This window comes from Sceloporus undulatus, chromosome 7 (assembly GCF_019175285.1).
Source record: "Sceloporus undulatus isolate JIND9_A2432 ecotype Alabama chromosome 7, SceUnd_v1.1, whole genome shotgun sequence".
Classification (NCBI taxonomy): Eukaryota; Metazoa; Chordata; class Lepidosauria; order Squamata; family Phrynosomatidae; genus Sceloporus; species Sceloporus undulatus.
In genome coordinates, this window is record NC_056528.1 from 23,100,297 (window position 1) to 23,113,336 (window position 13,040).

General features: G+C 55.2%; 1 protein-coding gene across 1 annotated transcript; it reads left to right on the forward strand.

The window, feature by feature from the left end:
- Positions 1–16: 16 nt before the first annotated feature.
- Positions 17–10,778, forward strand: SPPL2B (signal peptide peptidase like 2B). The gene is given in 16 exon segments (XM_042479124.1): positions 17–337; positions 762–881; positions 966–1,148; positions 2,103–2,192; positions 3,464–3,603; positions 3,862–3,928; positions 3,930–4,005; positions 4,447–4,543; positions 4,793–4,909; positions 5,304–5,385; positions 5,623–5,697; positions 6,002–6,064; positions 6,603–6,702; positions 6,861–6,938; positions 7,207–7,367; positions 8,508–10,778. Coding segments are annotated over 16 exon segments (1,926 nt in total). The 5' UTR covers positions 17–241; the 3' UTR covers positions 8,889–10,778.
- Positions 10,779–13,040: the final 2,262 nt, after the last annotated feature.

Here is a 13,040-nt window from a genome sequence, read left to right on the forward strand (position 1 = left end):
TGGCAAGGATACTTCAAGTTCCTTTGAGAGAGAGAGGGTCCCAGGCGGCGGCAGCCTCCGTCAGCCCCTCAGCGAAGGACGAGGAAGGCCCACAGAGAGAGCAGCGGGGAGCGGCTTCCGGTTCGGGTTGCCGGGTAACCGGCCGCTCATTCCGTGCCCGGACCGGAAGTGGGCCTCCTTTCCTCCTCCCTTTCCGTCAGCCTTCCTCCCCGCCCGGCTCCAGGCAGGACAATAGGCGGACATGGCGGCGGCGTCTGGGCCGGGGCGACGGCGGCGGGCCTCCTTCCCCTTCGGCTCCTGCCCGGCCGTCTTTCTGCTGCTGGCGCTGGTCGCCCAGGTAAGGGCCTCCGTCTCCCTTCGCGGCCTCAGATGCTTTGTGGGTCTCTTGGGGCGAAAGGGAGCGTTGGCAAAGGGCCTTTGCAGCCCTCAAGGGGCTCGTCCCTGTCGGTTGCGACGAGGGAAGAGGGAGCCGGGAGCCTCAGCCCCAGGCCAGGCATGTGGAGCCCCGTCCAGCCGCTGCTCCGTGTCCCCAGCCATCTTGCTGCCTGGCTTTCTTTCCCGCATCCTCTGAGAAGACGTTACGGTTCCAGCCAGGGCCATAAAGGGGGTCTGCGTTCTGGATTCCCAGTCTCTGAGGCCTTTCTTTCCGCCTTCTGGGCCGCTCATGGGGCCTTGGAGGCAACCCCACGAAGGAGGCGGATGGAGGCGCTGCCACAGAGAGAGGGGTGACCGCAGGGGTCTCTTCTTGTGCCCATGCGCAGGTCTCCGGAGAGTTTGGGATGGTGCGCGTCTTCTCAGAGAAGGGCAGCTCCAAAGGGAAGGACTACTGCATCCTCTTCAACTCCCACTGGGCCCACCTTCCACACGACCTGGGCAAAGCCGTGAGTCCTTCCTTCCTTGCCTTCTTCCTTCCCTCCCTCCCTCCTTCCAAGGGGCTGCCCTTCTGACCGCCTCTCCCTCTCCAGTCTCTCCTGCAGCTGCAGGACCAGACGGTCTCCGTTCTGTGTGCCGCGTCCGATGTGCCAGACGGAGGCTTCGGCAACACCATCCCCATGGTCATGAGGGGCAACTGTACCTTCTATGAGAAAGTGCGGCTGGCCCAAATCAACGGGGCCCGGGGGCTGCTAATCGTCAGCCGGGAGAAGCTGGTGCGTCTGCTCCCTCCCTTCTCCCTTCCCTTCGGTCTTGGCGCCAAGGGCACCAGGAGAGCTTGGCACCCTGTTTCCCAGAGTCCTTTGTGACTGGTCTCGAGGGCCCCTGCAGCCTCTGCGCCTCAAGGTCCCCTTCCCTTGCAAGGAGGGAGGGAATGCCTGGCCCACTGGAGGTTGTGGGGCTGCAGCTCTTTGGGCAGCCTAGGCGAGGAGAACTACAGCCCTTCCAACACGGCTCCAGCAAGGCTAAAAAAGGAGAAGAAAACGGGGGCAATGTGACTGACGCCAACCCACCCACGCTCCCTTCCTTTCGCTCTTGCTGCCCATTTTCCAGGTCAAGTGTCAATCAAGCCACCTCTTCCTGCTCCAGACAAAGCCTGGCATCATGTCCCTGTTTTGGTTGAGCTGAAGTCAGGGGCCGGGGCCTTTTAATTTCCTGGCTTCCTGCTCCTTTTCCCTCCTGCCCCATGTTTCACTTTCTATCATCTGTAATTTTCCTTTTGATGTTCTTGATTTGTTTTGGCATGATTTCCTTTCTGCATCTCTTAATAATGACTTCAAAGGTTTTTACAAACTCTACAAGGTTTCAGGAGTTATTAATCTTGTATGGTTCTGCTTGGCTTTTTGGGCCCATCATGCTTTCTCTGCTTTCCTTCTGAAAGACTTCTCTGTTCTCAGTCTGGGGCTTGGGCCCCCCTTTCTGTCCCAGATCCCTTCTCCTTTGCCTCTCCTCTGTGCCCATCCTGCAACAATTTCAAGTCCTGAGCTTGCAGTGAGGCACATCGGTGGAGCAAATGAATAGAGACGGCATAAGTGACTCCTGGCTGCATGTTCTGCATGTGTAGTCTCCATTTTGAAACCTGGGGTTTGGATTGGTGGTGTTCTCCTTACATGCGTTAAGCACTTCATAGTTCTACTGAGGAACTTTTCCACCTCTCTGTACTTCCCCAGGTTCCCCCAGCTGGTAACTGGAGTCAGTATGAAGAGATCGACATTCCTGTGGCCCTGCTGAGCTACACTGACATGCTGGACATTGGCCGGGTAAGCCTTGCTCCCAGCCATTCCTGGGACTAGCTTGGGATCAGTCCTTTGGAGTAGCCAGCTGGGGGAAGGGCACTCCACTTTGACCAGTGCTGGTGTGTCTGCTGGATCTTCTAGTTGGTGAGTTGAATAAGTTGGGCTTTTTGCCCTAACTAGAGAAGACCCATTAAATTACTTTATGAATAGTGAGTCGACACAGTGGGAAATTTCATGGATTCAATGGGTCTGCTTTTGTGAGAATTGAGATGATTTAAGTCAACAAATGTGGCTTAGAGAACGTGTTCCTTCAGAGAAAGCAGTGCCTTTTATTTCTGGACAAGGATCTCATGTATTAGGGAACATTCCTGGGCATTTCAGTTGTAGGCAGTTGCTCAGCTAGCCAGCATCCAGAGGTTCTTGGCCTCAGAAGGAAAGGGCTGCTTGCTGAACAGCTGGAAAGTCGCAGGCGCCAGTCCATAAGGACTTTGAGGCAGCAAGTCACATTCCTGCAAGGCAGCCCAGTGGCCCCTCTGATGCAGGCTGCAGTGGGTGAAATGCAGCCCTCCCAAAGGTTAGACTGCAGCTCCCACCAACCAGCAGAGTCAGTGGCAGCAGGGGAATGGTGTGATTTTGCCCAGCATGGATGACAGTATATTTACAGAGGATATTTTCCTTCTTTCCCTTGCCCCCATGTCCAACGGAGGGCAGTGCCTCTTGCAGCATTCAGGTGCATCCCTGCCTCCTCTTCATTCCAGCCTCCTTTCAGACACCAACAGAGCCTGACTGGACCTCCAGCCCAGGAGCCATGTCCGTCCTTTGTGGGACCAAAGCCCCTCTCCCCCCGGAGTCCTCCTCTTCTCTTGGTATCTGAAAGTGGTGCTCAGCATCTGTGGTTCTGACAGCGGAAACACCAGACCTGCTTCCTGATTAACCAGTGGCTGCAGCCTTGTGACTGTTTCACAGCCTAACTGAGCAGTACTTAGACTGTCATCTAATAACTCCTGTTTGTGGCCCTTGGGGGACAGAGTGGAACCATTTTCTCCACATGTGTCCTTTTGGATGGAAGCAGGGCCAACTGTGTGAGGAGTGCCAGACTATGGGTCAGGTGCCGGTGTTGGTTCCAAAAGCCAGGTGGAGCTTCTCGTTGAGTCACTGGATGTCACGGCATAGCACAAGCAAGGCCAAGCAAGACCCGTGGCTGGGAGAGCCTGGTCATGTGCAGTGTGACAGTTTAGGGGTTCAGTAAACAATCTCTTTTTTCTCCCTTCCCATCCATCCTGCTCTCCTTCCAGAGTTTTGGACACTCGGTCAAGGTGGCCATGTATGCCCCCAACGAGCCTGTCTTGGACTATAACATGGTGATCATCTTTGTGATGGCTGTGGGCACGGTGGCCATTGGCGGGTACTGGGCTGGAAGCAGAGATGTGAAGAAGTAAGTTGGGTTGTCCTGATGGCCAGGAAGAGCAACAGTAGCAGGGCAGTTGTCCTAACCTGCTGGGTGTCCTGGCTTTTCAAAACCTCTGGGACCATTTTTGGGGTTGTGCAACACCCACAAAGCCCCTCCCCCCATGCCAGCCAGCTCCTTGGTCCTTTCTCCTTGTAGTCTGGCTGGCTGTCCCAGGATAGCAGGCGGAAGCAGCTGACTGGCCTTCTTGCCCATTTCCACTTCGCCCCTCGGTTCCTTTTTCAGGCGTTACATGAAGCACAAGCGGGATGACGGGACAGAGAAGCAGGAGGACGAGACAGTGGATGTCACCCCCCATCATGATCTGCGTCTTCGTGGTCATGTGCTGCTCAATGCTTGTCCTTCTTTACTGCTTCTACGATCAGCTCGGTGGGTGTAGCAGGGGCTCTTTCTTGGAGGGGAGAGGTGGGGGTCTCTTGCCTAACAGCAAGCAGAGTACGTGCTGAATAATTAAAAGTCCCCAGTTGGAGCCAAAGATTTTTATCTCTCCCTGAGAAGGAAAAGAAAAGCTCTATTCCAACTTACTCATAAGTATAATAGTTTCAAATAAAGAGTTAGGGTACCTTGTGGCCCCAGGAATCTGGGTGGATTAGCTCAGACAGTCAGAATTATTACGTGAGAGCTTGCTTTTTTGTTTCTCTGTAGAGTTTTATTAGGTCACTTAACCCTGGCCTTAGGCCTATTTTGACTCTGCTTTCCTGGAGCCATCTCAAGGAGTTGCTTTTCCCAGTTCCTGTCAGAAGGGGTGGGGGGGTCTTTTGTGCCCTCCTCCTGAGGGGCTGCTCCCTCCCTCTGGTTTGTCCCTTCCAGTGTACGTCATCATCGGGATTTTCTGCCTGGCAGCTTCCATCGGTCTCTACAGTTGCCTCTCCCCATTTGTCCGGCGGTTCCCATTTGGCAAATGCAGGTAGGAGGTACCTGGGAGTCTTCTTTGGCCCTGGGTTCTTTCTCAGGTGGCTCACTGTGACTGACATGCCCAGAGGGCAGGGACCGGACCAGAAGGGGCGGCTTTCAAGGTGGGGGACCTGGATTTAACTTCCACTCTTGGGGGCTCTGCTGCCCTCCCTGTGGATGCTCTGGCATCCTCCTCCTGCCCCCATGGTTCTGTTACCTTCCCAATGCCCCCCCCCCCCAATGCTATCCTTCGTGCTTTCAGGGTCCCAGATAACAACCTGCCCTACTTCCACAAGCGCCCCCAAATCCGGATGTTGCTCTTGGCTGCCTTCTGCGTCGCCATCAGCCTGGTCTGGGCTGTGTTCCGGAACGAGGACCAGTGAGTTTTCCTCCAGCTTCCCATGCTTTCCCTTGAGCTTGCAGGGATCCTTTCATCCCCCTTAGTGAGGGAGAGAGAGTAGGGAGGCCTCTCTGGAAGAGGAGGAGGGCCAGGAGACTCCTCAGCTGAGGACTTCCTTGGTTCCCCATCTGTCTTGGCCCCTCCTACTGCCACTGGATGGGAACTGAGTACAGAGACATAACCGCAGGGTTGCCCACTGTTTCAAAGCTCATCTGCTGCTCCAGAGACTCAAATGCAGGGCACTCTTTTTTGTAATGGGGAAAAGATGAGAAAGGCTACCCCACACTCCTGGGGCATCTTGGGCTGGGCTTCAATTCCCCAGGTGATCTGCCCAGCTTCTTTCTCTGTGCTCTTTCTTCATTTTCTCCCCCAGGTGGGCCTGGATCCTCCAAGATGCGCTGGGCATCGCCTTTTGCCTCTACATGCTAAAGACCATCCGCCTACCAACATTCAAGGTGAGGCTGCAGGATTATAGCCTTTGGCTCCTTGTTGTGGGGGGAGGATGTAGCCCAGCAATTGGCCTGGCCTGAAGACCCTCCCTCCCTCCCTGGAAGCATTCTTGGACTTCGGAGAGCAGTTTCCTTTGGGAAGTCCCACGTTTGCAGACTTAGCTGTGATGACAGGGGCTGGGGGATTGAGTTGAGGGGGCCACTTTGAGGGCCCCCCCCAGCCTCATTGTCTTCTTCCTCCAGGGCTGCACTTTGCTTCTTCTGGTGCTGTTTGTCTACGATGTCTTCTTCGTTTTCATCACCCCCTATTTAACCAAGGTGGGTGAAGTACCCTCGACCAACAAGGGGAGGGAAGGTCAGAGGCGTTTTCCAGCTGGGGGGATTGGGACTCACCTGCAAACTGAGCATGCTGGGGGAGAGGGGGTTCAAACCCCACTGCGCTCCAAGTTGCAAGGCCCCAAATTTCCCTCCTCTGCCTTCTTGCTCTGGAGAAGAGTCCTGGCAGTTTGTGGGAAGAGATCATCCTCTTAAAAGAGAGGGAGGCTTTATTTGGGGTGGGGGGATGGAATGTGGGAAGGAAGCCAGTTCCCTCAGGTTCTTCCCCTGCCCCTCTTTCTCCCAGACAGGGGAGAGCATCATGGTGGAGGTGGCGGCTGGGCCAACAGACTCCCTCACTCATGAGAAGGTGAGCATTTGGGCCTGAAAGCATCTGGGGAGCCAGGGGATGTTTCATTCCACCAGAGAGCTGCCTGTGAGGGACCTCCCTCAGTGGTGGGATTCAAGAGAAGGGCCACTCTGGGGTTTTGAGTTGGAGAGGAAAGGGGTGGGGGGGGAGTGCTGCCAAGGGGAGTCTGGTCAGCCTGCCCTTCTTAGCTTCCCTTGTCTCAGACTCTCCACCCCAGGACTCTTCCCCCCCCTCCCCTCCCACACACATACTGTGACCTGTTTCTGTCCTTGCAGCAGATACAATTCCTCTTTTAGTGCCATAAGACAATCCTGGGTGAAGGTTTTGGCTGGGGAGAAAGAAGAAAGGGGGCAAAATGCCCACCTGCCCATTGGCCTTCATAGCCCATGCCCATCCCAAGGCAGGCTAGAAAAGGAGACAGAAGTGCTTCTCTGTTAAATCCAGCAATCAGCCTTGCACAAAGGGGCTCACGGCCAGCCCTCTCCCCCAAAAGACCCTTTAGGTGGGGGCTTTTAAAAAGAAACTCTTCCTTCCCCAGCTGCCAATGGTGCTGAAGGTGCCCCGGCTGAACTTCTCTCCGCTGGCACTCTGTGACCGGCCTTTCTCCCTCCTGGGCTTTGGGGACATCTTGGTTCCAGGTAGGGCTTGTCTGGCCTGCCACCTTCTTCCAAGCACAGAGACCATGCTGGGAAGGGGCTCTGGCTCACAGGGAAGGGGGTGCATCATCTGAGTCTGGAAGGAGCTTCTGTTTGGGGCTCCCTCACTCCCTCTTTTTTCCTTTTCTTCCTCCCTCTAGGTCTGCTGGTGGCTTATTGCCACAGGTTTGACATCCAGGTCCAGTCCTCCCGCGTGTATTTTGTCGCTTGCACAATAGGTATGCCCATTCTTCCTCGCAGCCCTCTTCCTCGTTTGCAGCCACAGAGTGCCTCTGAAAACAGCAACACCAGGGGGGGGCATCCAGCTCTTCTCCCCCCTCACTCTGACCTGGCTGCCCCTTGCTTTTTTGCTCCCAAATGAGGCAGCCCTTTCCCCTGCTGTAGATTACACAGCTGTCCTTGGCTGCCCCATGGGAGACCGTGGTGTAGGAAGGAGCACTCTTGGTGCCGCGAATCTGACTGGCTTTCCCCTTCTCTCCTCCGCAGCCTATGGCATCGGCCTCCTGGTGACCTTCGTGGCGCTGGCACTGATGCAGAAGGGCCAGCCAGCACTGCTCTACCTCGTTCCCTGCACTCTTCTCACCAGCTTCGCCGTGGCCCTGGGGCGCAAGGAGCTGGCTATGTTCTGGACTGGCAGCGGATTTGCGGTGAATACCAGTTTGATATGAATCTCCTCGAGAAAATGCTAATAGTAGAAAAGCCCCTAACTAAAGTTGAGTAAAACTCTTGTCACCAGTCTCAAAAAAAAAAAAAAGGGGGGGGGGGGGAGGAAGGGTTTGCATGCTGCCCTCCTTTTGCTCCTCCTGTTCCTCCTCTCTTGTTTATCTGAAAAGTTTTGGGTGGGAGTGTCTGTGAATTGTGTGGCAGTCTTTGGGGCCAAAATGTGTTGTCGGGAGTGAAGGTGACCTCTGCAAAGAGTTCTTTGCGCAGCACATAGTTTAGACTACAGAAACCACTGCCACAAGATGTGGTGATGGACAGTGGTGTTAGAGGAGATTAGAGATTTTCATTGCGGAGTATGGGACCTGCAGTACCTGTTGGCCAGGACTCATGGGTGTCACCTTCCAGCTGAAACCTTTAGGCCTCATTGGTCGGGGAGCAGCTGTCAGAGGAGGGGGTGGCTGGCCTTCTCCCTCCCTACTTTTTTGGCTTTCTATCAGGCAGGGAGGTAGTCAGCCATCACAGCAAGCGGGACACTTGGGGGTCAGCTGCTTAAAGAGAGAATGGTGGGGAAGGGCCTGGATGTTTGAGCCTCCAGCTCTAGCTCTGCCCTTTTTTGGAGTCCAAGAGGGTTCCCTTCAAGAGGGCACCCTACTCCCTGAGACCCTCCTCCTCAGATAGCTTTGGGCTTCTAATTTTTAGTATAGTTGGGTAGGGGAAGCAAAGCCCATCCCATAAAGAGAGGGGCAACTCTTGAGTCCTTGTCCTGAGCTGAAAGTGGCCCTGGCAGCTGGGTTGTGATGGTGGCAGAGGGGTTGTCTGTGCAGAGCTAGTCTCTTGCTTGGAGAGAAGGTGGTTAGCCTGAGGGCGGGGGCCATGAGAGGTGTTGACGCCAACAATTCTGAGCCCAAAAGAGGGTCCTAATTCTCAAGGTGGGTCAGATGCATTCTCCCCACCAACTCCAGCACCACTTTAGGGGCTTTACTTTCCCTTCTCTTAGTGGAAGGTGGTGATCCTTCCCTTCTTCCTGTCAGGGGTTTCAAGGGGAGCTGAGCTAGAAGGTGCCCCCCTTGCTTTCCTCTTTCCACCTCACTGCCCACCTAACAAGGTTTGTTCTCCCTTCCCAGAAAGACCTGCCTCCGCCTCCCTTAGTCATCTCTCCCATCGGCTGCCCTGCGGACCCAAAAGAGGCGACTTCCCCAGCAGCAGCAGCTTCTCAACCTGAAGAAGAGGATGAGGTCGCCACCTCCCCAGCCCCTATTGCGGAAGAGTCCACTCACACACTCCTGAGCAATGGGGAGCCCCCAGCCCCCTTTCTGGAGCCAAAAAAGGAGGAGGAGGAGGAGGAGGCAGCTCCAGCAGCTGCAGCAACAGAGGATCCAGAGACTGAGCTCAGCCCAGCTCCCCTACAGCCACCCCATATAGAAGAGCTCAGCCCCCCAAAGGGCGATTGCCACGATGCCTCTGGAAGTAAGAGCCCCCCAGGAGTGCAGAGCCGGGCTGACTAGAATTTCCCCATTCCATTTCTCCCTTTGCTCTCTCACCCCACCACTCTTCCCCCATCCCTGAAGAGAAACGGAGGGTCGGTTCGCTTGCGGCAGCTGTATTTGGCCCAGATGCCCTCTGAGCCTCTCAGGCCAGGAGGCTCCATGGCCAGATCAGGGACCCTGAGGCACTTCCCCCAAAGCCCCTCTCTTCTTCCCCTTTTCCTTCCTGAATATGGTGCTTTCATGAATAGGGTCCTGGTACAATTTCAGCAGTCTGGAAAACCAATGGCAGACCAGGGGATGCTTTCTCCTTCCCTGTTTCTTGACACTGGGGTGATACGATGCTACTTTTACAGAAACAAATCAGACAGACAGTATTTTGCGCTTACATGGCTGTGATATTGCTTTAGTCTAGCCTAGGGCTGCGCAGGAGAGATGATGTCTCTGCTTCTCTGGCTGTAGGGTGTCCCTTCGTTCTTTCAAAGGAGGAAGAGGAGGCACCCTCAGTCTTCCTCCTCCTGGGAAGTGGTCTTCTGTTTTCCTTGCCATCAGCCTCTTTAGATGCAAACATATCAAGGAAGGGGCCAGCCTCAGGAAGGAACTGCTCTTTCTTTCTCTCTCTTGCTCTCTCTGCCTGCTGTGGAGGTTTGTTCTGCTTTGTGCCAGGCAGAGGATGCCAATACGGTTGGGATGGTGGGGCAGGAAGCTGGGAGTGTCCAACCTGGCTGGGAAGGCTGGCTGTCACATCATTTTCATAGATGGACCTTGGCTGAGGATCTTTTCCATGGAGCCCCTTTCCTCCTGCGCCTCCCCATTAGAAATAAGGCAGAAACAGAAAGGTGAAACTGGTTGGAGGAAGGGAAGCTATCTCCCACCCATTTTGTGTTTCAAATCCATGCAGCCCCAGCTCTTCCTGGGAATTCTTTGTCGGCCCGTTCTCTGCGATGAGTCCACCACCAGCCTCTGTTCTGTAGAGGGGCCCCAACTCTTGTGGGACCTTGCTTCCTCAGCAGGGCATCTCCTCTCTGGTGAGGGAGCCTTGTGTGGGTCTCCATCCCATTTGTGGAAAGCCCCTCCAAATGGCTCTGAATGAGTCTCCTGAGTCCTTTAGGTAACTCAGCTCAGCTTGCCAGAACTCCAGGCAGGTTTGTTTTCTTTGCCCCTTTCAAGACAGAGCAAATGCTCCAAGAGCCTTGAGAGTCCAGCCAGCTGCCTGGGATGGAGGATCTCCAGAAAGAGAGAGAGAAGCTGAGCTGAGGTGCTGCCCTTTGCTGGGGCCGGGGTTATGGGGTGGGAGTGGGGTGGGCAGAGAGAGGTGGGAGCTGTTGCTCAGTTGACATCTGCTTGTAAAATGGCTCCTCAAAAAGTGAAAGGTTCCCACCGCACCCAATGGCGATAAGTCTTAACTTGGGTTTCTGGGGGTGGGAAAGTGGGCAGGGGGGTCCCAAACCTGTCCAGATGTAACGTTTCTGCTAGTCTTTCCATGATCATGTTGTGTGTTTCTGTGTGTCCATGTTTCTTGCTTTTGGGGGACCGTGAGGTGTAGTTCCACCACCTTCTGTAGAAAGGCTTATCAGCTTCTGGCAAGTTGCTGCTGGGGGTCCGGCCTCCTGCCAGGCAACGTGGCGGCTTCCCCTCCTCCTCCTCCGCTGGTCTTGGGGGCCTCGCTTGCGATCCGTGGGGCAGAGAGAGAGGTGGAAGGGGAAGCTGTCCTCGATCCAAAGGGCTGTGGCCCCTTGGCAACCAGCATGGATGGCAAGTTGGCCCTCACCCTCACTTGCGCAGAACGACAGATGCTTGTTTTATTAGACACTACAGGATTATGCCTTAATTTAAGCCATTTTATAAATAATGTATATGGAACGGTTATTTTACAAAAGCAGTTTGAACAATAAACTTGATGAAACATAAGGGCCTCTGGAGGGGCATCCCACGTGTGCTGCTTGCATGTGTCTTAGTTCCACCTTGGAGTTGCTCCCAGAGAGGGAGGGGATCTGCCAGGGGCCTCGGGTCCGTCCAGCCATGTGTCCATCTCCTTCCTCCTCTTCCTCCTGGCCGGCAGCAGAAAGGAAGGGCTGGCCGCAAGTAGAGGTGGAGTTTCTGAGGGGAGGAAGGAAGGAAAGCACCCACCTTGCTCTTCCAGTCTGGTTCTTGGGATTTTGTGTTAGAACCAGCTCTTGCTTCCAGCAGGTTGCTTCAACTACCTCCCTCTCTCCCTCCCCGCAAAAGGAATGGGTCTCTGCTGCCCATTGTCTCCTCCAAGTACTTTGCAGAGGCTTCTGTGGGAGGCTCCCAGAGGCTATAGGGCCAGCTGGGGAATTTAGGCCTTAAACCTCTTGGGCCATGCTTAATCGTCCAGTTAAATACATGAGATCTGCCAAGCATGTCTAATTTCTCCTTACTTAAAATCTCCACCACTGCAGGAGTAATTGCAGTTTGCTTCTTGTGAAGCAGCCTGGCTTCTTTTTTGGGGAAGGATAACAGTTTAAAAGCTGATATGTGAGCATCTATTCTATAGCCATATCTATGCATGGCCTGGATCATAACATTTCCAAGAAAAGGGAGAGAAGTTGTGGCAGGGAGGACATCCTCATTCTCTGAGTTTTGTCCGGGAGCTGAAGCTGGGTGTAGTTGCCCCTCATCTGAGGAAGGGCTGGGCTGTGGGGCCCTGAGCAGCAGAGCCAGACCACTGCAAAAGGACAGAAGGCGCCCCTCTCCGGCTCTCTCCCAGCCTCTGTCCTTCAAGGTTCAACAACTGACCGTTGTTGCTGCTGCTGTTGTTGTAAAGACCCCTGGATAGATAAGTTGTGCCCCCACCCTTTGGCAGCCTTCTGCAAGGAAGCGGGGCATACGTGCCCAGCTCTGGCGTGGCAGCCCTGGGACAAGCTGTCCAGTTGCTCTTCTCACAGATGCTGCCCAGGGCAGAGCGGAGAGGCCTGTCTGCAGCTCAGCCGGTTGCTTCTCTGGTTACAGCTGGCTTCTGAGAGGGATGCTGAGAATTGGCTGGCACACTTGCTCTGTGGAGTGTGTGTGTGTACGCGCACACATGTACAGAAGCTCTCAGGAACCAGAAAGACCAATCTGGGAGGAAAGAGGACTGCAAAACTTTCAAGGAGGCCGCTGGGCTGAGAAGGCCATGACCCACCTTAGGGGTCAACTCACACCTGCTGCCTCCAGTGGTGCAGCCAGAAGCACATGTTGCCCCCTGGAGGAGAGCTGGCCCAGGAGGGCTACTGGGGCACTCTTTGCTAGCCAGCCAGCCAGTCACACAGGGAGGAAGCTAGTCCTCTTACCCCCCCCCCCCATCACCAACATCAAGACCCAGGAGCAAGGCATCTCCCTCCAGCCGTGATGGCGGACACGTGTCTAGATGCTCACTTGTAGTCCCAGCATCCAGCCATGGCTGAGTCTCCTGGCTGTCTCTCTCTTGGGCCGCCTTCAGCTGCGCTTGGCCCTGTCAGCAGGGCTCTTTGTGGGCAGTGGCCACCTTTGCCCACAAAGAAGTCAAAGAGTGAGATGGGTGATGGGCAGGCCTCATCAGCGGGGGGCGGGGGCGGTATAGCTCTGGGCCTGGGCTGGGTGCAGGGTGGAAGGACAGACCAGGGAGTGAGCTCTTCTGGGCCAGGCTAACCTCGTGGCTGTGGCCACTGCTTCTGCTGTTTTTCACTCCTGCAGGAGGACACACGTCCTCCTTGCTCCGATGCTTCCTGCGTGCTTAGACATGGGCCTTTTCCACTGCTGGAGTCAGGTGAGGAGGGAATTGGCGGGAGTGGGGCAGTTTCACCAGGACAGGAGAGAGAAAATGGTTGTGGGGTGGGAGAAGGGGGAAACACCCCATGGCTCTCTGGCAAGGTGGGGGAAATGGAGTTGCCTGCATTGGGCAGGGCAAAAGGCTGCTGCTGTTACTCCTTGATAGCCCTTGACACCTGCAGGGCCCTCCAGTGCTGCCAATCTCCTGATCTGGGGCTTTGCAGGGCCCTGAAATGGACACAGGTGGGTGGTGGCCATCCTGGCCACTGGTCCAGGGCCAATTCTGGCAGAGAGGGCCTAAGTCCCCTTCCCTCTGGCCAGATGAAAGGCGGCCTCAGCCTCCCTCCTGCCTCCCTCCTGGGGCAGCAGCGCAAGAGGGAATCAAAGGCCACCGGTGACAATGATCTCTTGTGCTCATCTGGG